This window comes from Colletotrichum acutatum (assembly GCF_030867785.1).
Source record: "Colletotrichum acutatum strain CBS 112980 chromosome Unknown BDZ83scaffold_157, whole genome shotgun sequence".
In the NCBI taxonomy this organism is placed as follows: Eukaryota; Fungi; Ascomycota; class Sordariomycetes; order Glomerellales; family Glomerellaceae; genus Colletotrichum; species Colletotrichum acutatum.
The window spans coordinates 1-22017 of NW_026849151.1; the positions used below are offsets into that span (position 1 = coordinate 1).

General features: G+C 51.0%; 9 protein-coding genes across 9 annotated transcripts; 4 read left to right on the forward strand and 5 right to left on the reverse strand.

Annotated features, from left to right (window-relative positions):
* Positions 1–30: 30 nt before the first annotated feature.
* On the forward strand, positions 31–609 carry BDZ83DRAFT_656771 (ankyrin repeat-containing domain protein; the record flags this gene model as incomplete). Its single annotated transcript, XM_060510901.1, has 1 exon — positions 31–609. The coding sequence occupies one exon, from the start codon at positions 31–33 to the stop codon at positions 607–609; it is 579 nt and encodes a 192-aa protein (XP_060359135.1).
* A 265-nt stretch (positions 610–874) lies between these two features.
* On the reverse strand, positions 875–2051 carry BDZ83DRAFT_639385 (uncharacterized protein). Its single transcript, XM_060509421.1, has 2 exons — positions 1877–2051; positions 875–1811 (listed from the first exon to the last, which is right to left on the reverse strand). The coding sequence occupies exons 1-2, from the start codon at positions 1910–1912 to the stop codon at positions 921–923; spliced, it is 927 nt and encodes a 308-aa protein (XP_060359136.1). The 5' UTR covers positions 1913–2051; the 3' UTR covers positions 875–920.
* An 816-nt stretch (positions 2052–2867) lies between these two features.
* Positions 2868–4552, forward strand: BDZ83DRAFT_765259 (N-alkane-inducible cytochrome P450; the record flags this gene model as incomplete). Its single annotated transcript, XM_060515248.1, has 3 exons — positions 2868–3428; positions 3504–4041; positions 4109–4552. The coding sequence occupies 3 exons, from the start codon at positions 2868–2870 to the stop codon at positions 4537–4539; spliced, it is 1530 nt and encodes a 509-aa protein (XP_060359137.1). The 3' UTR covers positions 4540–4552.
* Positions 4553–6166: 1614 nt separating this feature from the next.
* Positions 6167–8511, forward strand: BDZ83DRAFT_757250 (asparagine synthase; the record flags this gene model as incomplete). Its single annotated transcript, XM_060514871.1, has 4 exons — positions 6167–6371; positions 6424–6986; positions 7041–7299; positions 7370–8511. 4 exons carry the CDS (start codon positions 6167–6169, stop codon positions 8509–8511), a joined length of 2169 nt encoding a protein of 722 aa, XP_060359138.1.
* Positions 8512–8905: 394 nt separating this feature from the next.
* BDZ83DRAFT_656775 (uncharacterized protein) lies at positions 8906–9649 on the reverse strand (the record flags this gene model as incomplete). Its single annotated transcript, XM_060510902.1, has 3 exons — positions 8906–9370; positions 9463–9480; positions 9542–9649. The coding sequence occupies 3 exons, from the start codon at positions 9647–9649 to the stop codon at positions 8906–8908; spliced, it is 591 nt and encodes a 196-aa protein (XP_060359139.1).
* A 1925-nt stretch (positions 9650–11574) lies between these two features.
* On the reverse strand, positions 11575–13504 carry BDZ83DRAFT_590685 (major facilitator superfamily domain-containing protein; the record flags this gene model as incomplete). The annotated part of the gene is made up of 3 exons (XM_060506357.1): positions 11575–13000; positions 13077–13100; positions 13164–13504. The coding sequence occupies 3 exons, from the start codon at positions 13502–13504 to the stop codon at positions 11575–11577; spliced, it is 1791 nt and encodes a 596-aa protein (XP_060359140.1).
* Positions 13505–14913: 1409 nt separating this feature from the next.
* On the forward strand, positions 14914–17130 carry BDZ83DRAFT_590692 (TAP-like protein-domain-containing protein; the record flags this gene model as incomplete). Its single annotated transcript, XM_060506358.1, has 8 exons — positions 14914–15120; positions 15179–15250; positions 15312–15425; positions 15488–15562; positions 15626–15653; positions 15710–16681; positions 16740–16876; positions 16963–17130. 8 exons carry the CDS (start codon positions 14914–14916, stop codon positions 17128–17130), a joined length of 1773 nt encoding a protein of 590 aa, XP_060359141.1.
* A 281-nt stretch (positions 17131–17411) lies between these two features.
* On the reverse strand, positions 17412–19205 carry BDZ83DRAFT_656778 (aspartic peptidase domain-containing protein; the record flags this gene model as incomplete). Its single annotated transcript, XM_060510903.1, has 2 exons — positions 17412–17603; positions 17811–19205. The coding sequence occupies 2 exons, from the start codon at positions 19203–19205 to the stop codon at positions 17412–17414; spliced, it is 1587 nt and encodes a 528-aa protein (XP_060359142.1).
* Positions 19206–20272: 1067 nt separating this feature from the next.
* On the reverse strand, positions 20273–21509 carry BDZ83DRAFT_723813 (uncharacterized protein; the record flags this gene model as incomplete). Its single annotated transcript, XM_060512600.1, has 3 exons — positions 20273–20701; positions 20751–21354; positions 21409–21509. The coding sequence occupies 3 exons, from the start codon at positions 21507–21509 to the stop codon at positions 20273–20275; spliced, it is 1134 nt and encodes a 377-aa protein (XP_060359143.1).
* Between the last annotated feature and the right edge of the window lie 508 nt (positions 21510–22017).

A 22017-nucleotide genomic window follows, 5' to 3' on the forward strand; every position in this document is an offset into this window, starting at 1 on the left:
AATCAAGTCGATAATTGGGGAGAATCGATTATGAGCATGGTTATTACCCTTGGCAACACCGATCTTCTGCGCATGTTTCTTGCTCACGGCGGCAATCCGAACAAGAAAGTCAAGGATACAACATTCTTACTCTACGCCATCGACCAGAATAGACACGAGGACGTCAAAGTTCTTCTCCTACACGGAGCGAACCCGAACGAAGCAGATCCCAAGGGCAGAACCCCCTTGCTCGAAGCGCTTCAGTCAGAAAACCACGTCATTCTACAAGCAGTTCTTGCCCACGGCGCAGATGTCAACAAGATGGGTCAGATCAAGCCGTTGGCATTGGCAAGATTGCTTCAGAATCAGGAGACCATCAAGTCGTTGACGGACCGTGGTGCCCAAGCCCCAGAGCGGCCTGCGGCGGCGAGAGCACCGTCAACGCCTGTCAGCCCGAGGCGGCCAGTCTCGTCGTCTACTACCCAGATTCAACCAGTTCAAAGTGCGACGGATATGCCACCGCCCTACGTGGAGACCAGTGGTTTGGAGGAAGCTGGGGCGTCGAGTCCACCAAGCAGCGCCAGAAGACTTGTACCAGTTGGCTCTCTCAGCTTGCAAAAGTCAACGTAAACGCCAGGAATTGCGTCTCAGGGTAATAGAGAGTTGGAGTTTTGGGAGGTGCTCGAGGCCTGGAGGACACTGCGGGAAGGAAGGAGTGATGCATTTGGTGGTCATACTTCTTAAGTACACTGTAATAATACCAGATTCTGAACATGGCATTTATCAAATACTGTCACGCAGTAATCTTAGCGCGGGGCAAGTATTTCTGAATAAGAGAGCACGACTGAAGCATGGCTTGAGGGTTTTGTGCTAAATTTTGCTTGTATCAATCACTACTTATTGCAAAATCATATGGTGATTCTGGCTAGAACCCAGCTATCTTAAATGCACGGTGACGAACCTTCATCTTGGATAGCAGTCTTGATAATCTGCTCTAGCCCCTCTCTGCCTATCGGCTCAATGCCGAGCAGCTTGTTGTCAGTCACAGGAAAATAACCAGCCTCTGTGCCAATGAAAGCACAGTTAATGAACATTTCAACCACTTCTTCGCTGTGATCCCCCTTGTTCCATCTTTCGTGAGCGATCTTCTCCAATACCTCAGTTCTTGAATGCTTGATTTCCCATTCCCCTATTGGGTCAATGCTTTTGGAAATTTCAACGATCTCATTTTGTGTCGTTTCGACACTGCTAATCTTTACCGGGCGGTTCGCTGTCTCTTCGAGATGAGTGAGGATGCCGATGACAGCTTGTCCGATATGCGGCATGGTCGTTGCACAGAATGTGACATTGCCACCATCCTTGATGTGAGCTTTCTTGCCCTTCACATCCACAAGGAAGTCAAGTGCGTACCCAGGCGCCAAGAAAGAGACATTCATGATGATGGTGTACGAGAATGATGGCCTTGCAACTACCTTTTCATCAAGGTACTTGCGGATTGCAATCTTGGGCTGGTAGATGGGTATGACGGCTAGCTTGGGGTTCATGGTGTCATTACCATACTCGGAAGGAATCATTCTTCGTATGCCTGCGTTGAAAGCTGCATCGACAACGTTCCTCTGAATATGGATTGCGTCGAATGCCAAGGCTGAAACTAGAGCGTCTTGTCCTCTGAGGGCAGCTTCGAGACTGGGGACTGACTCGTAGTCGACTTTCTTCACTGTAACGCCAGCAGGGAATTCGTGGCGAGACCCCTCACGAGTGAGAACAGTGAGCTCAAATAATTCTGACTTCTGTAGAACATCAAGTAGAACACGTCCTAAGAAACCGTTCGCCTACAACCTTCGTCAATTTGTGACACTTTGATCATTTATTTGCTCGAGGGGCATGATTGACTTACACCTGCAAGGGCAACATGCTTGATTGGAGTTGACATATCGACAGATCGTCTGTGCGAGGAACTCCCAAAGCGGTGGTGAAGGAGGATTTGGTTCTTGGAATGTTGCGTTTAGCTAGTCGTGGGATAAACCCGTGAAGGTCGGGGACTAGTAAGGCTATGAAGATTAGGGGACTAGTTCAAAGAAGCATGACAGCCATATTTAATAACAAACGGCTATGACGGCTTCGCTTCCTCGACTTTATTTTCGATTGATACACATATTCAGACCCGACGTCTCGGCCTGCATCACGCCGGGGTCATCACACAGCCCGTGTAAGCCCACACTTTAGAGTTCACCGGGACCGCCTGTCGGACAGACGGGTCACCGGCGACGGGTTTCTGCCCGTTTGGAAATACCGCACTCAACGGAGCTCTGGAAGCAAGGCCAAGGAAACGACGATCTGGAGTCTCAGGAGCGGGATTGCCCCGGTGAAAAACGCGCGCTGTGCAGGAGGATTGGAGGACTATCGTATGATTGCACCGGGCAACGAAGCATCGTACCAAATAAATGACAACTGATGACCCTGGTGCCATCCCAGCTTGATCCAGCTTGGCTGTCACGAAACTAGGACGAGGTCAGGTTGAACAGCAAAAACCAAGGCTTCAAGTGCCTCCTTGTTAGAACTGGGTTGTTGACACGTCAGGTGAGCACTGAGCACCGAGACCAAAGGTGTGGGTATGGACGTGCAACGATCAAGCATTTGAGAGGACGGAAGTACTTGCCGTTGAAGTGGAGGATATGCGAGCCCGATGGTGTCTTGCAGCGGAATTAATGTGTCTAAGTCTATTGATGGGGACAAGACAACGAAGGAGCCTTAGGTATAAAAGTCCTCGTACCCTTCAACTGGTGCCCTTGTGGTACAGAGGTGCTGATTGAACCGAATTTACATCAAAAGTCTTGACAGGCACAAGCACATATCACCATACCATCTTGAAGCCGTCTCTCGTAATTATGTTAATCCCCATTTTGACGCTGATTGCGTCTCTTGCAACTGTTTTCTACTCTCTTTACATCATCGTTTCTACACACATTCTGCGTCACCGCATGAAGAGAGAATATGGCACACTTCCGCCCAAAAAGCTACCTCAAAAAGATCCCATGTTTGGAACTGACGTGGTAGTTCAAAATCTGGCTGCTGCAAAGAAGTTCGGCTTCCTCGCTCTCTTGAAGAAGCGCCATGCCGAGCAAGGCCAGACTTTCACCACGAACACATACCTCCGGACTACCATCAACACTTGTGACCCAAAGTTAATCCAGACTGTGCTATTTAATCAGTTTGAAGACTTTGGAATGGGTCCTTTGAGAAGGAAGAGTGCATCACCCCTTCTTGGCCGAGGCATTTTCACCACCGACAACGAGATCTGGGCCAATCAGAGGGCACTCATCAGACCAAGCTTCATCCGCGCTCAGGTGACAGATTTCAGCATCTTTGAAACACACGTCGACCAGCTTATACAGTTGATTGCGTGGGAGAATTACAATGTAGATCTACAACAGTTATTTTTCCGCATGGTACGTCAATTTTACCGCGACAGCCACTTTTGTCTTTGACTTTGGGATAGCTGATATTCACATGTACACATGTAGGTTCTTGACTCAAACAGCGAATACCTTTTTGGAGAATCGGTTGGTTTGATGTCAGATCACGCTTCCGACTCTGCCCATACTTTCCACCATGCTCTGGATTATGCCCAACAAGGAACAATTCTCCGACTTCGCCTCGGTAATTTGATGTTCGCACACAGAGACGCCAAGTTCAGGGATTCATGTGGCATTGTGCACGCATATGCCGACAAATTTGTCAAGCAAGCCCTCGAGTTCCGCGAGCACGAGAAGCTTTACCCTACGGAGAAGAAAGACGAGTACGCTCGCACGAAATACGTTTTCCTCAACGAGTTGGCCAAAGACACCGACAACCCAATCATGCTCCGCGACCAAATCGTCAACATGCTGCTCGCGGCCAGGGACACAACAGCAGGACTGCTAGCATTCGCCTTCTTCTTGCTGGCACGGAACCCCAAGGTCTGGGACAAGCTCAGGGCGGACGTGCTTGAAAATTACACCGAGCCATTGACCTACGATGCTGTCATGCAAATGACATATCTACGCTACGTGCTTCAAGAAAGTGAGTTTGCAGGCCGCCTACCGATCTTCCCTGTTACATGACTTCATCCGGCTAACCTCAACCTCAGCTCTTCGTCTCTTCCCTCCTATTGCCACTAATAGCCGCATGGCCAACAAAGACTGCGTGATTCCGGTTGGCGGTGGTCCCGACGGACGCTCGCCAATGTTCGTTGCCAAGAATAATGTGGTCACTTACAGCACATTCGTTATGCACCGCCGTCCAGAACTCTTCGGGCCTGATGCTGAGGAATTCATCCCGGAGCGCTGGGAAACCCTCCGACCAGGCTGGGAGTATCTGCCCTTCAACGGTGGTCCTCGAGTTTGTCCTGGTCAGAAGTTCGCCCTCACCGAGTCCTCATACACCATTGCAAGGTTGTTGCATGCGTTCTCCGGGATTGAAAATCTGGATCCGACTGACTGGCGCGAGCAACTCACCTTATCCCTGACGTTGAACAATGGGGTAAAGGTGCGACTCCACCCGGAAGCTAAGGGACCCTGAAGTTGTCTCTTTCATAGCCTCGAACAATACCAGGTTGTTTGCATGGAACCTTTCTTCGCTTAGCACGCCTTGTTACATAGAAATTTCAAGAATTCAGACCAGTCGAATAGTTCAAAAAAAAAAGTGACGAGAAATCCATCAAAGTTTTTGACCCTTTCAGTCAGTGACATCTGACTGACCTGATCTTCTCGAACCATCGATACGTCCCGTAAAATAACACGGTGCCTCGCTGACAGTGCAGCTACTTAGCACGCCATGCGATGCAGGTCTCAGTACCTGTAGATTAGCTGAAAGACGAGTATTTGAAGTACTGTATCTTAAGTGGGACAAGGTTGTAACGGCTTCTGGGCTTGACTATCGTGGCATCGAATGTTGCCACAAACAGGCAGCTGCGACTCAATGAGTCGTCTAAGTACACGTATGTGAAAGCCAACGTAGCATTTCCCAAGAGACGTTGAATGCAAACCCAGAGACTCCAACATGTCACCAGGATATCGCAGCACATACAAATAGCCTAAGAAGGCGGGTAAGGAGAACGCCAAGGCGGTACCCTAATATGCTAGAGTTACGGGTGCAGCAAGGATTCAGTCCGAAGAGCATCACCTTCATATCCCTGAGGATTACAACTCTTCACCGCCATGGTACAATTGACATGCCACCTGAATGGTAACGTCTCGTCCCAAATTTAGATGACACGACAGGGCTTGACGTTCTCGAACATCCAAGCACTGGGTAGCTCCCGCTTTCTCGCCTCGACTTCCCCGTTCACATAATCTTCAAGTCGAAGCCCACCAATCAGAATGAACTCATACTCTCTGCTATTATTCGAAAAACCTATAGCTAAATGAGTAATGGCTACCACAATCGGTCACACTTCACCTTTGAAGCCAAGAACGGTCGCGGGAAAATGGGGCAACAAACATCTCTGAAGACTACCCTTGGAAAGTTTAAATCCCTCCCCCCGCTTCAGAGCAGACTTTAGCCCACCTCCACCGGGTTTGAGTCAGTTGAAATAAGCGAAGGCCTGCTGCAGGACTCATTGAGTCTCGGAGACGTTGAGATGTTCCGATCATCTAGGAGTTTGACCCTCGGACAAGTTAGAGTTTATGTTGTGGTCTTTCCTTTGACTGCCCAGCCTGCTGTGCTTCGTCCAATACTCCGCATGGTGTTTCGACCGAGCTCAAAGACTTGCTCGTACGTAAGCGCATCGTTAATCCGGTCTCACCTCGAGTCTTTCCACCGCTTCTGGTGCGTCATTTGCGGCCTTGGCCAAGAAAGTGTAGCATCGCGACCATGTCTGCGCAATGTAGAAGGTCGTATTAGCCCTGGGCAGCGGTGGAACTCAGACGGGCCAAGAGAATTGAAATTGTTTCTGCAACATCGTGTAAGCCGATTAACTAAGCGGGCGCGCCTCTTATGATCACTGGATCTTGCGTGTGATTGTACATAGTTCACTAAGGTGAACTCTAAAGCAATTGACCACGCTGAGTTGGCCCTTGGTTCCGAAGCCCGCGACTGATGATTCCGAGAAGCATCTTTAGTTATACTACCTAGTTGCTGATCTTTCTGCGACACTCTTCTCATTTCTTTACTCCGCTCTCCCCTGATTCTTCCGTCAAATAACACCATGTGCGGGATCACGGCAACTATCAAGCTACGACGAACCGCCACACTCGCCAAAAGAAATCGGAATACAATTGTCCATGAGCACAGCCATAACGGCTCGCCAACCCGCCAGGCTTTGCACAATAGGTTGGCGCAAAGTCTTGCAAGCATTGCTCATCGAGGGCCGGATGCTGAGGGCATCTGGATTAGTGACGACGGAGCCATCGGTATGACCATATCACTCAGGCTAAGTTCCTTTGACTGACTTCGATATTGTAGGCCTTGGTCACCGTCGTCTTGCTATCAATGACCTGACGTCTGACGGTGTGCAACCTCTGCACAGCGATGACGGAAAGATTCATGCCGTCGTCAATGGTGAGATCTATGACCACGACGCTATCAGAGAACGGTGCATCCAGGATCATGGATATCAGTTTAAGGGCCATTGCGATAGCGAAGTGTTGATCGCGCTGTATAAGATTTACGGAGCTCCTGGGTTCTTTGAACATTTGAGAGGAGAATTCTCGTTTGTCATTTTTGATGAGAGAGATGGGCGGGTGATTACTGCCCGCGATCGCTTCGGTATCAAGCCAATGTACTGGACTGTTGTCGGCAACGGCTCAGAGCAACAGCTTCTCCTGACATCTGAGGTCAAAGGCTTTTTACCCCTTGGCTGGGAGCCAGAGTGGAACGTGTCTGGTCTCATCACCGGCCTTTCTCTCCAGGCTGAACATACGGTCTACAAAAATGTTTGCAAATTGAACCCAGGTTCGTGGATGGAGATCGCTGAAAGTGGTGAGATCAAGCACCATCAATACTGGGATCCTGAGTATAAGGATAAGGTACGTGTCAATCTGAAGCGCCACCTGCTTGAAATTTGAGCTTACAGAGAGCAGCGTGAGATAGAATCGCGTAACTTGGATGATATCATCCTCGAAGTCAGAGAGAGGATCGTAGAAGCTGTAAGACTTCGGCTGCGTGCCGATGTACCAGTAGGCATCTACCTGTCAGGAGGCATTGATTCTTCTGTTGTTGCTGGAATCGTGACAAAACTTGTTCGCGAAGAGGGTGTCATGCTTGGCAACCAAGATGCCACGAAACGGATTTCCTGCTTTAGCATCCAATTCCCTGAGAACTCTGGTTTCAACGAGGCTGGTTTGTTTCCTTGTCAAGTCTATGGTGGACTTCACTCGATTGCGTGTACGAGAACTAATCAGATTGACAGACATCGCACAGCGGACAGCAGACTGGCTAGGTGTACAAATTCTCAAAAAGGACATGAACGAGGAAGAGCTTGCGAAGAACTTTGTGGAATGTGTCTACCACACCGAGCACCATCATTTCGACCTCAACTTCGTAGGCAAATTCTGTCTTTCTACGCTGCCCCGACAATATGGTGTGCCGGTTGTTCTCACAGGTGAAGGCGCTGATGAACATTTCGCCGGGTACCCATTCTTGATGCCGGACTTTCTCCTGGAGCCGGATTACGCGTGGCCAGATTCAGCTTTGGCAAACAATAACCAAGTGAGAGAAGCCATGCAAAGAGAAATGGCAGACGACCTCAAGAAAATGTTCACAAGAGTCGGCATGTTTGATCACGAGTGGGAATCGACGGCTCCACGATCCCGACATCTCGGCATTGGAAATAACGCTCTGAAGTGGCAGCCCCACTCGGACATGTTTGCCCCTTGGGTCCAGGACTCCTACGGGCGGAAGAATATGAGAGTCAGTGTAGCTGAGACCATGTCCCCTGAAGTGCGCAAGAACATGGACGAAAAGTGGCATACGCTGCACTCCTCACTTTACTACTACACTCGCGGTGCCCTTCCCAATATGATTCTCACCTGCTTGGGTGATCGTACCGAAATGGCACACAGCATCGAAGCCCGGCCGCCATTCCTCGACCATCACTTGGCCGAATACGTCAACGGCCTTCCTCCAAGTCTGAAGATTGCCTACAATCAGCCAGAGGGCGACACGGACGGGACAGGGTCAAGTTTATGGTGGAAGAATTTCAGTGCTGCCCGTCAAGCCTTAAGTGAAAAGTGGATTTTGAAGGAGGCTGGCAAGCCTTTCATCACACAAGAGCTGTATGACCGTCGGAAACACCCGTATTCGGCACCTGTCAAGTGGCCTCGAAAAGGGCCTATACACCAGCTCTTCAGAAAGCTAATCACGGAGAGTTCGGTGAGCAACTTGGGGTTTTTGGAGTGGCAGGACGTGAAAAGCTGGCTAGAGCATGGCTTTGGGGATGATTCTGACCCCAACGCCTTTAGAAAATTGGTCATCACTGGATCGTGGGTTGTCCTGAGCCAGAGGTTTGGCGTTAAAAGAGCGGATCGAGTTGCCGAGCCAAGCTGCACATGAATGGTAGAGCCAGTAGCATACCCGTAGACGGTAAATGGCTTCTGAGGAGTCAGCCGGGTGTAGTTAGAAATGCCCGAAAATGCCCGAATTTGGACGCAAACGAGTAGGTGGACAAATATCTTCGGATTTGGGAGAAGGAGTGAGAAAAAGATATGTGTATAAGATGAGTATGTACGGAGTGTATCTACATGTGATAATGTGATATTACAAATCGAAGGAAACTCTCTCTCTGTCTCTCAACCAGATATGTCAGTGTTGTGTGTGGAGAAGACGTATCCAAGCCAAATCGGTTGGAATCCATAGGCCTAGGCTAGGCATCAAGTTGTTGTCCAGCATAGATTCAAGCAGTCAGATGCACGCGTTAGCCATCTCCATCTTCAACTAGATCGGGAGCTCAGTAGTAGCCGCTCTTGTTGTCCTTGCCGTTCTTGTTGTCCTTGCCGTTCTTGTTGTCCTTGCCGTTCTTGTTGTCATCATCCTTCTTATCGTCATTCTTCTTGTCGTCATTCTTCTTGTCGTCATCCTTCTTGTTATCATTCTTTTTATCGTCATCCTTCTTGTCGTCGTTCTTCTTCTTGTCATCCTTCTGGTTGCCCTTTTTCACCTCGTTCTCATCGTCGGAGCAGTCACCCTTCTTGTTGCGCTTGCACTGCTTCTTCTTCTTATCCTTCTTGTCATCGTCAGAGTCAGAGCAATCGCCCTTCTTGTTGCGTTTGCACTGCTTCTTCTTCTTGTCCTTCTTATCGTCATCGGAATCGGTGCAGTAGCCCTTGTTGTTGGTACGCTTGCAATTCTTCTTGCTGTTGCGCTGTTCAAGGGCGCTGACGGCGCCGGCGAAAGCAAGTCCCTCGCCACGAGCCTAATGGATTAAGAAGTTAGTTAAGTGCCCAGCAAATCATACGCCATGTCTTGGGAGGCAGGCACTGGTGTTGTCGATGCTCCAAAACTTACAGCCAGATCGGTGGATCGCTAGGAAACGTCAGCTTATTCGCACATGTGGTCATGGTAGGTAATGAAGGGGTGTTCTTACCTCGACGAGGTCGGCGTCAAGGGGCTCAGCGATAGGGGCAGCCAAGGCAGCGGCAGCGAAGAAAGCCATGCCGATGGTGGCAACCTGTCCAAAAGTAGGGATATGCATTTTGAGATTGGGTTGAGAGTGAGGAGAATTTGAAAAGAGAAAGAGAGTTGGAATGAGTGGTGTGAGTGAGCTGTGTATAAGTGACTGTGATCTTGAGAGTGAGTGTGATGGGGAGGAGAGATATTGTTTTCGAGTGAGAAGATGGCTTATTTATGAGTTTCCATCTCTCTCTTCGAATAGAACGATTTGTGTACAGCATCAACATTGAGAGCTTCGCGTTGTGAGACAGGGCTTCACTTGCGACCGGAATCGGATGAAGCGAGAATGGAATTTGCTTGTGTGGCTTGAAGATCTGTCCCTGGCTCTCGGTTCACGGTCTAGCACGTTCATGAAGATCAAGCCAAGGCCGCTGGTGCCTTCTTGGCAACGAGTTTGCGGTTGCCAAATCATACCAGACCGAGATGCGCCAACGAATTCGCTTCCAAGATCTTGGGTTCGAGGCGCTCGATGCCAAGCTTCGCGGCCTCGACGCTACCACAACGCTCGCCCAATACGTTTTTGTATGGATTTCTTGCTCAAAGCTCGATTTTATTTTCGGGGAGGCCTGTACGCCACAAGCCTAAAGCAGGAATCGAGTTTGAGGCGGTTCACCAGAAAGCTGGCTGAATCAAGCTGAAAGTCTGGATTTATCAACGTGTTTAAGGCTGTAACAAGTAATTGAGAAATCCAAACGACGTATGCGCGCAACTAACGGCGGCTTCTCTTGGCCCGATATGTTTTCTCATTACGAAACCAATCTCATGAATCACAATTCGGGATAGGGGCCAGCAGCCTTTCGTCAAGTGAAATCAATACCACATTTGACTATTCAGGCCTCGAGTCTGACAACATGTGCCCATTGGGAATTTGAGCCCAAGGACTCGAGGATCTGTGAGATTGCTGGAGTAACAATGAAGCGAGCATCGAGTTACCGCTCACAGACTGCGGGTTCATGTCTGAGGGCCGCATCGCGCGAAAGCTTATGCTGAAGCTGAAAAAGGAATGTGGAAATGGAAGAAGGGGCACGCACGAGCTTCGCGGGGTGGCGTACATAGTTGAGATCCCAATCGCTAAGTTTGGCCCGGCGCGACGCCGTTGGCGGGATACCCGCCCGGCTGGTTTCACCAGCCAGAGCGGGAGGTCTAGCTCGTCAAACATGGGGAATGAAAACAAGCTTAAGGTGAACATGGATTTTAACCTTAAAAGTCGATGGACCCGTTGTGCCCACGGTGACCAGACTTGGCACACGTCAACGACTCCTTTGGAGAGGTTCTGTCCAGGTATGAAAACGCTAGATCAGGCGAGTCGGCACGGTGACTTGGCACTCATATAGTAGACCCTAAAGGAAAAGCATGTTGGGTTGTTGCTTCAGGGTGGGGATGGCCACTCCTGTTCAGCTGACGAAAAGATTTTGAGTCCTCGTAGTAAGGTCCTGGCTAACGATCAATGGAACGAGATCACCGCGGCTTGAATCATTCAATGAGCTCAAAAGGGAAATATACGGAGTGCCATGAAAATTAGGCATGAGCGCAATGCTTTCTCATATTGCTAGCTCGCCTGTTGCTGTGTCTATGGAGCAAATGAGAGACTTTTTCTGCCGTCGCTTCCGGCCCTTCTCTATGTGTATGCCCGTCATGAATGCGTTGATGTAAACAAGTTTCCTACGGTTGCCACTGGTTGGCGATGTAAGAGAGTTCCTGACAACTGTTAAGTCGACTCTCTTCTACTCCTCAACCATGTTGTTTCGGTCACTGGAAGGTTGTAAGTAAAGGTGGATGACACAACATTAGCTGATGCGGGAGGGTCTATCAAATATGAACTTACGGTAGTACAAAATCTGGCAGGAAGCAAGCCAGAATAACCCCAGGAGCTGAAGCTCCAACGGCGGTGTAGACCATGAATTTCATGACATCCGTGAACTATGATGTTGTGATATGGAGTTAACTTCATCGAACAGCCGCACAACCGCCTGTCAAGACAAAAGAACTTACTGCGTGGTTAATCGCGTTTCTCTCCGGAGTGCCCCATGCAGGCGCGGTGCCGACAATGGAATCGAACAAAGAGTCGACAAGCTCCGGCGAAGCGCTGGCGCCGAGGTATTTGTACAGCATCGGCTTGAATGTGTTGGTATAGATACCACCAGCTATGCAACCTCCGATACTTCCTCCAATGACGGAACAGCATATTACTAAAGCAGTGATCTGTGGCATCTCGCGGTGAGGCACAACAACCTGCGCAGGAACGAGAATCGATAGTTGCATGATACCGGAACCTAGACCTTGGATCATCTGGACGATGAAGAGCTCTGCCACGGAGTTATCGGCCCCACGGAGGCGAAGCATGACACCGTAGCCAATGAGACGGATGATTGCGCCGCCAATGAGCAGCCACTTGTATCGGCGAGTGTATGCCATTGCCAGGCCGGCGATGATTCCCATCACGCACTGCATCACGCCGTTGGTGTATTGGAAGAAGGTAGCGTCTCGGGCGACGAAGCCGCGGGCGACGGTAGACCAGGAGTAGAGATACGTGTGCGTGCAGGCGAACCCCACTGAGTCACTTGCGATGAGCAAGAGGCAAAGAACGATTGTCTTGTTGCGGAAGTATCGTGTGGGCATAATTGGGTTGCGAGCCAGACGCTGCTCGTAGAATGGTAGCGCCGCGAGGAGCATGACACCAATCACGATCAGGACGATGATGTATGCCGTTCCCCATCTGCTTGGTGTCGATGCTGCCAAAGTCAGCGGTATTAGGACTAATGAGAAGCCCGCGCAGAGAAGTGCCGAGCCGCCCAAGTCGATCTGAGAGCAGAAGCTGTAGAGCGTCGTCTTCTGCCTAGGAGTGAGACCCATGTCCTTGGCCTTCTTTTGGTAGTAAAGCAGGGTCGAGATGATGAATGCGGCGCCGATAGGCATGAGAATTGCGAACATGCCGATGCCCCATCGCCAACCGATACCACCGGGCTTGATGACATCGTCGACAATGAAGGCAGCGGCCCATGGCGTGATGAGAAATGGAAAAAAAGAGAAGCTGAGAGCGAAGCCACGCCAGCGAGCCGTAGTGATATCGGCGATGACGATGTCGTTCATGATGTTTGTGCCTGACTGGCCGACGACATAGAAGACGACGCCTGAAGCATAGGTGTTGAAAGTTGTTGACGTTGCCATGAGGATGTAGCCCAAGACGTAGAAGGATATACTCATGATGTAGGTTTCTCCTCGTCCAATGACGTTGGATAGCTTGGCGACTGGCGGTTTGATAACAGCGAAGACGATGCCGCTGGCGGTGCTTAGGGTTGCTAGCTTGGAAAGAGCTGAGAAGGAGGACGTTGCATAGTTGTTGTAGATGTAGACAGTGGTATTATCGATTTCGCTTCATGATGATTAGCCAGGTGGGTTCAAGGGGAGGAATGATTGAGTCCATGAGAAAGGAAAAATACGGTACTTACTACACAATCATCACCAAGGCCAGACTTGTATAGATATTAGCAATGGCGAGCATACAGGGCAAGTAGTAGTACGTAGTACGGACTTACCCAACAATAACAAGCCATCTTCCCTTTCTCCCCCATAATGTCTGAGCAGCCTGAATAGTGCCAACACCCGACTCAAGAGGCTCGGAGGTATCGAACTTTTTGACATGATCGTGATCTTCAATAGTGTCGTCTGTCTTCCCGGCCAACTCAACGTCCCGAGGTGCTTCCAACGCGGCTATATCCCCGTTGGCGGGGTCTGCCGACGAGGACCCCTCCGCATGGAGGTGTCCCCTCAACGATGTGACAAAGCCCATTGCTTCTCTCTGTTCTTCAGACGTCGGCAGTAGACTCGTCCGCTCGTCACTGTCGTACGAAGACGTGCGGCCGGTTTGCCGGCACATGCTGGGCAGACTGAGGGCAGATGCGAAGAGCTTTAACTATTTTTGAGTCATGCCCGCACTGCAGAAACTACCGCAAACTTCTTGTCCAAGGTTCAATGATTATCAGTTGAGACGGCTCCCTGAACCTTGTGTAGAAGCAATTGGAGAAACAAAAAAAAGGCACAGATGACTGGTCGACAATTGAAAACATCGGCTTAGAATGAACCGACAAACCTCCCAACGACAGAAGGATTCTAAAGGCTGTGCTTACTTTACCTTTGCGGGAAGGCTGTTATGTTCTTCACGGTCGTTATCTTGCGCCCACCGGCCAATTGCTCGCGCGGGGTCGGCGCGGAGAGGGGAGGAGCCTATCAAATCGGGGACATTGTCATCCCTCGTGCATCCTCCGAGGTGTCGTGTGATAGCACTCGGTGATAGCGTCTGAATGATTCGGTATCCGAAGCTATCTGCACATCGTCCGATGTATGGGGTAGGATCAGGCACCATGTCTTCCCTTACAGTAACGATGTGCGATGGGAGGACCCGGGCGCTTCTAGACGTTTACCATGTATGGGATGGGGATGCTCGACCCTATGAAAATCACAAACCGGTGGGATTCTTGGTGTTGAACTACTGTTGGCTTTAAGATATGGCGCCCGGCAAAAATGGACCGACCGGCCGGGTTAGACCCTGAAGCCAAATCCCAAGATCGCTCCACTGATCCCCCCGAAGCCGCTCGCAGTTCAAAGTGGGAATCCCCCCGATGTTATCGGCGACCGAAGCCTCGACTCGACGCAGATGGGGCCGCCCGCTCCGTCATTCTGGATCCGCCCGGCCGGTCAACCTTTCTTGGGCTTAAGGTAAACTGTCACAGGAGGAGGATGTCACCTCGAGATCTCGAGGGGGTCGTGCGATTGGCTCTGGAACCCGTGTCACTTGATCTCAAAAGCGCGGGAGATGGCTTGGGGATTAGCGTCAACGTGGCCAAATGAGATGCCCGGAAACTGAATCAAGGGTGCCGGCGCCCTGCAAACTCTCTTTGCCCGACAGCCCTGATAATCAGATGAAAAAGATAATGCACAAACGTTTGGGGGATCAGCATAGCACAGCTGCCGCAACACCCCTACTTTCCCCCCTTATCTACCCTTGATTCGTACGAGCCAAGACTGGGCTCACTCGAGAGACCACTCACGCACAGGACAGCGCTAATCCTAAACAAGCCAGCAAGATGCCGGCTTTCACAGGAGTCGTGTTTGGCTGCTGAGTCGGTGATCCGGGAACCATGGGGACCCCCACAGAAAGATCAGCTGGGCTCATTGTGAAATACAGCCGGTCCGGGTAGCTCAACGCTTTCTTATCCCCTTTCCCTCGCTGTCTGACTGGAATCACTCCCGAGGCTACCACCAAGCAGAACATCGTGTTGAACTGCCATGGACAGCAAGTTTTCGTCAGGATTTCCGTGGCCCAAAGAGGCTACTAGGCCAGGGAGCAAGTGTAGAACAGCGGTCACCGCTGCTCTATCAGTGCTCACTGTTACGGCGCTTATCAGAGGGAACTTCTTCCGAGGTCCATGGTCTCTGGCTGGGCGTGGAAACACAGTCAAACAAGCTGCTGATTCAGAATGGACCTGGTCAAGCGTACGTCGAGATATCAGTCGCAACATTGATCTCGAAGAAAGACTGACAAGCTTCTCAGATCAAGCCGAGTCGGACCCTGGAGTGGCACAGCTGCTTCGAGAACGGAGAATATGACTGCGCCAGACTAGACGTTAGTGCCCGAGAATCCGTACCCACAAAACTCCTAGCGTGTCTAACAGACTATCTCTCAGGTCCCCATGGACTGGCAAGAACCGTCAGATGACCACCGAGTTGTCCTTGCAATTACGAGAATCCGGGCAACGGACAAGTCTGACTATAGAGGGCCAGTCATATTTAACCCCGGTGTAAGCAAACATGTCAATATCCCCTCCCAAGACATCAACGGTGCGCTAAAACCCGTATCCAGGGTCCCGGTGGCTCAGGGGTTTGGTCCCTGAAAAACCATGGCAAAATGCTACAGGAGATTATTGGTGCAAACCACGTAAGTCTGAACAAGTACCGATCTCGTCAATATCATTGGTTCGGAAAGACTTACATTATTTAGGATCTCATCAGTTTTGATCCCAGAGGTGGTAAGTCTTATCTCTAAATACACAAAATGAGGACGATTGCTAATATGCTGGGACAGTTGGCGCATCCATCCCCAGAATCCAGTGCTGGTCAACACCACAACAGCGCCAAAACTGGGGTCTCCAAGACCCTGGAGTTCTCGACTCCCATGAAGGCATCGTCGGAGAACTCTTTGCCCGGGCGACGGCATACTCCCAAGCATGCGAGAGCGCGATGAAAGCGTCCGGTATACTCGAACACTCCAGCACCACCCCGACCGCCAGGGATATGCTCGAGATTGTGTACCAGACCGGGTACAGCAAGCTCAAGTACTGGGGCTTCAGCTACGGCACCATCCTCGGCGGTGTTTTCGCGGCCATGTATCCGGACAAGGTAGAACGTCTGGTCAGCGATGGTAACGTTGACTACAGAGAGTGGTTTAACTCGGAACACGTCAACTTCATTCGCGACACGGACAAGGTTCTCTTCGCCTTTTACGAGTTTTGCTATCAAGCTGGGCCCGAAAAATGCGCCTTCCACGGTCCCACTTCGGAAGCCATCATGGGGAGGTTTGTTGACCTGCTCAACGCTCTTAAGAGGCACCCAGTCATCGTCCCGGCCGATCCAGAGGAAGGTCCTGAAGTACCTGTGCTAGTCACCTACTCCAAGGTCATGCGCCTTCTCTCGACCACGCTTTACCAGCCATTGGAGCAATTTGGAAATTTCGCCAACATCATTGCCGCGCTCGAGAAGAAGGATGGGCGGCCATACTACAGGCGCTATAACCCGAGCAAGCCCGCCCCAGCCCCGGCTTGCGCCCCGCAGCCGGTCTCTCCGTTCGAGCCGCCTCCGGGTATTGTCGAAGGCACCGGAGATGCCTTCCCCGTCATCATGTGTGCCGATCACCCCGCCGTCAGTAACATGACTCTCGAGGAAATTCAACGAGAGACAGATGGGATTTTGGAGCTGAGCCCAGGAACTGGAGCCACGGAGGTGCCATACCAGATGACTTGCAACCAGCGAACTACGCGTCCCCGCTGGCGATTCGGTGGTAAGTCCAGCAGGAGTTGTAAGATAAACCTAGGTATCTCTACGCTAACTCGGTTCAGGACCATTTGAGGGCAAGACTAGCCACCCTATCTTGTTCATCGCTAACCAGGCCGACAACATCACTCCGCTAGTCAGCGCTCGCAACAACTCTGTTGGGTTCCCTGGGTCAAGACTTCTGATCCAAAACTCATTTGGCGTGAGTATCCTGTGGAAAAAATTCTTTCTATTCGCATAGAAGACCGACCATGCCAAGACCCGAGAGCTGATTGTCTTTATTCATAGCATACAACTCTCGCAGCCCCATCAGAATGCACCAGAGGATACATCAGGGCTTACTTCCAAAATGGAACACTGCCGGAGCCTGATACAAAGTGCGAAGGCGACTCGCATCCATTCGGCCCTTTTGCCGAAGCTGGTGTTCAATTCTACCAACCAACGCTGTTTATGTAGCTCGGATGATGCCATTTGATTCTTAGATCTAGAGACTAGATACGCAAAGTAAAGTCTGCGTAGATATAGAAACCTCTTTTCTTCTTTTTAAGCGCTGCGGTCATGTTTTGCTTCACGTTGCCACGTCGTTGGCTGACTGTTGCCCAGGCCTCTCGGCTCGACTCATTCGATGGTTATTCTAATCAAGAAGATAAATTTGATTATGGGTATTGATACGACAAAGGAATTGATCTGGAGAACCATGTATCACAAACCGACATGTTGCATTTGACTTCAACCGCCTATTGTGTCTTATGCATTTCGGAATCCGCGGGCATCTCGTATACCATGTGGTCGTCCGGCGCTTCGTGCCTGACTGGATGACGTTCCGTGGACTCAATCTCATGCGACAACGGCGTCCCCATCTCACTGAGAGGCGACCGTGAATCCAACTCGCTGAGATGGCTCCCTTCCTTCAGAACCTTTGGTTCCGCCTGATGTCTCATATGTATCTCTCCGTTTCCCCCAGTCTCGGCCATCGAGCTCGTCTGGCTCGCTACCTGCGTCCTCTGGCTCTTGCCCCTCTTCTCGTTGAACCATAAAAACGCCTTGTCAACGGCATCTGGCGGGGAGTCAGGTCCCTTCTTCTGCTTTCTGCGGCGGCGCAAGAACCATAGTACTGCCAGGACCGCCCCTATTACCCCGACTGCGATTCCAATCTTTTCTCCGGCTGCCAATCCCTTATCGCCGGTGTCGAAGCTCTGGAGAACTTGTCCTTTATCCCAAGCGTCGCCCCATGTCGTGACAAATGACTCAGCCGGGTTGGTACTGATGGCGGAGCCGTCGAACTTCTTCACGATGCTCTGCTCCATGCGTGGGCCCGGGGCTTGCGCCATGTAGGTGACATTGGATTCGTAGTCGACGGCGAGGAATGCGGCTTGGAGAAAGGCGCGACCCAGCTGCCAGAAGCCGTAGCTTGAGTTGATGGATTTGCAAGGGAAGTAGCTGGCCTTCTGCTCGACCAGAGGCGGTTCTAAGGTAAGGTTGAGGAGCTGGAAGGGGACTTTGATGGTCATGTTTGTTGCGCTCGAATCGGCCAGGATGAAGCCGAGGTACGCTGACTGGTTGACGAATAGTTGAGCACTCAAGTCAGTTTCCCAGAGGTAAAGCCCTGACTTGTTGTGGTACGTCATGTGAAGATTCTCTGCTATGGCTTCGCAGATCCCGGGCGGTAGATAGATGTATGGGGAAACCGGATTTGGGACCACGACCGCCGACCCAGCAGCGCCGCCAACGTATTTGGTGTATTGCATGCCGAGGTCTGTGGGATTCGTCCAAAAGCTCACGTTCGACTTGATCGGATAGAGAGACTGGTTTCGTATTTGAAAGTCGAAGATGATATCCCTAAGGAACATCATCGGCGTCGAATCCTGAAGTGCAAAAGTGCCAACCTGGCCGAGCGCCCTGTTCTGCTCGTACCCACCGAGCACTAGGGATCCAGGAATACCGAGAGCGGCACTCCCCATCTGCACGCTGAACGCGGTCCTGTCGATGTCGCTCGAGGCCTTGAGCTGTTGGAGGATTCCTGGCGGGGCCGTGTCATCTTCTCTCTCACTCCTTGGCCCGAGTCCAAGTGTGCCGACCTTCGGCGTGTAGGCAGTCGTGTTTGAGGTGGTAGAGCTGTTCCACGACGTTGCGGCTACCAAAGTCGCGTTAACCTTGATTTCGTGACTGGTTCCTAACCTCGAGTCGATCACCATGCTGTCCCAGTACTCCATTCCTGCCCAGCCCGCCTCCATAAAGACGCTGCCGAACCAGCCATCGGTGTAGGCTCTCATCGTTGCCGTCTTGACGGTGTCAGCGCGCGGCGTATAATCTCCACCCACAGATTTCGTCAGGATCTCAGAAACACTAGAGCCGCCCGGCCAAAGAGGCATCTCAGTGCCGTTGAGCTTGAGGATTGGCGCCTGCCATGGCCCGTCGGGGCCATAGGTTCCATTCTCGTTCCCTCCAATATCGGTCGACCAGCGAAGTTGAATTTGCGCGCTGGCGCTGGCGACGGCGGCCGCGGCGAACGAGATACGACGCAGCAGCATGGCCGACGTTTGTCAAACGTCTCGAATGATACTTTGACTGGATGATTTAGGTTGACATTCGGGATTGAGTTTAGGATCCACGCGTGAAAGGTGAGAAATGGTAGACTGATAGACAAAAATGTCAACAGAAACCAGAGAAGCAGAATGAGAGTCCAAGTGCCGGGCGGAAAGCATGCACGAGTGAGGGTCGGACAATACTGCGCCGCATACGAGTCTTACAGTAGTATCGATAATTTGATAAACACATACGGTTGCCCTCTGGAGTCTGGGCAAAGGCTCCATCGCAGGCAACAGAGCTACCGGGATCCGGATCCAGATCCAGGCTGGCGCCGCAATTTCCTGGCTGCTAGAGTCCCAAGGTACAAGTGGATTTCATATTCAGCCAACAGGATTCGAGGCGCTCATCAGTGACTCAGGGGCTGCCCTGGTTTGAATAGTCACCTCTTGACGGAGATCGTGTCCGTAGGAAGGGCCATAGTGTTAGTAGCAAAGGAGAGTGAAGAGATACGCGAGCACTAAGAGTCTGACAAGCGAGCATTGGTCGTTAATTTGGGCGCGTTTTCGTTTTCGTAAACCTTAAAACTCAATTGAAAAGGTCCCACTCCTGAGCACCACCCCCCCTTTAACGGGTGCTAGGTGAACACAGCGAAGATTGGCGCGAGGCTGGTCAGGGAAGGCAATCCTTCAGGATCCAACGCGGCACTGAACTTTTTAAATACGAAACTCGAGGACTTTGCTCCATGATACAAAAGGAACGGGAATCAAAAGAAATACCAATCCCATGGCAATCCAAACGGCTTTTGGTTTATCCCGGATCATCCTTGAGACTTGAATCGGCCCCATCATCGGGACCAATCTCCACTTAAACCCCGGGTGTTCGGAGGTGAATACGGCGCTTGGTAGATATCGATCATCCATTTACTTGCGTTCAATCCGACGGATTCAGAGCGCTTCATATAGAAGAAAAGCTTGACGTCCTTAGAGACCTGTACTACATATCCATCAGATTCTCGGTCACGAAATTAGCCTCTGCACCATTGCTCTCGCAAGGCAAATTCAGCAACGCTTCAGTCGCCCTTTACCTTCCCCATCTCAATTGTCTCGGGCCGGATCGTGGAAGAGCCACGCCAACCCCACGACTTCCCACTGTCAGTCTCCAGGCCCTTTATACAAAGTAGATGTTTATCCGCAACCTGTATATGCCATTTCTGCCTCCCGGCTCTCGTCTTCTTGATACCTTTAAGTAGGCGCCTCGTCCTCGACCGCCACCAAGGTTTGTCCTGGCCTGCGATGCATCGCCGCAAAGGTATCAACAGAAAGCAGACTTGGTCCAATCTTCCCTCAGAGAGCAACATCTCACCAATCGTTAATAATCGACTCATTCGAGTGCTCCTCTCAAAGTCGAGCTTGGCTCCAGACTCGGGTGGGCTTCCACCGGCGGCTATCGCTAGGGAGATCTTATTCTCCAAGTAGAACAAGATCCAGTGAATGTTAATCTGTAACGCAGGTAAGCCGAAATTTTTTATGTAGCTGGATTAATCCTACCTCGGTTTCCGAAAGGGATTCTCTGCGAAGATCCAAGTCCTTGATGGTGCCGTACTTTTTTGCCATTTTCAACAGCTGAGCCAGCGCCTCCTCGATGGACCCCTCGAGGAGGGCAACATCGCAATAATACAACAAGACCAGGAGGTCCTTCTCAGACTCATCAATCAGACAGGTATCAGACGGCCTAAAAGGAATAGGCAGGTTATCATCTCCTGCAGAAATAGAGCCTGCCTTCAACTTTCCCACATCAATCCCTTGTGACCCGAGGAACGGGTTCACGGCACGGGCGACTTCAAACAGCGTTTGCGAGATAGGTTTACGGTCAGTCAGCAAACGCAGCATAGTCTCTTCTGTACAGAGTCTGATGTAGTCCCGAATGTTCGCTGAGAGATGAGCATCCTCAATCAAGACATCGAGTCTCTCAATGAGCGACCTAAGGTCCTCGGAGTCAACGCTCGAAATGGCCCCCATTAGGTATTGACTGCGAATCTGCCCGATGGACAGGATGACTTGATGGGTTGTCTCAGATATGAGTGGAGGTAAATGCTGGACCCAGATAGTGGTAGACGGCAGCGTCTTTGGGACGCGCGGAGGCGGCGACGGACTACCTTAAGTCAGTTTCTTGGGCTCATCAATCACGGGCAAGTCACAGACTCACCGGGACGAACCTCCCCCCATATTGCGAAGCAGCTTTGGCGTTGAGTTCTTTACCGACGGAAAGTCAGGCGCTCCCAACGATGCATAGAAAATCACGTCCATGTTGGCATCTTACAACACCACCACATTCTATATGAAGTTGAAGAAGGAGAGCAAACAACGAAGCTCATCGTCAACCAGGCTGGACTGACGTATCTCGCATGCCTCGCATCGTATTTCGTGTCTGCATCAACCAGCTCAGCTGAAAGCCTTGGCAACACGCGTTATCAGACGTGGCTTGCGCCGGCGAATCAAGAGGAACGGACGGTGTGGCGGTATATATCCCCCGGACTGGGGCCGTTCTCAACGTTGTGAGCGCCACCGAGGATCCCGTCCATCATGGGACGCGTGCGGGGTACTGAGGTATGATCCTCTGTGCTGTGATCAGGTGCACGTGGAAATACTTTGGTGCATCATTGGAATATTTTGGTAGTCATTGTGAATGTAGAGGTGTTGTTTTGAGCATTCAATATGTACTCTGGTAGCTAGTATCTACACCAGTTCATGACGAACTTTGACCATGGTGATGCGTTCCATGTAGAGTCGCCTGCCCAAACGCCATGCCTCCGTC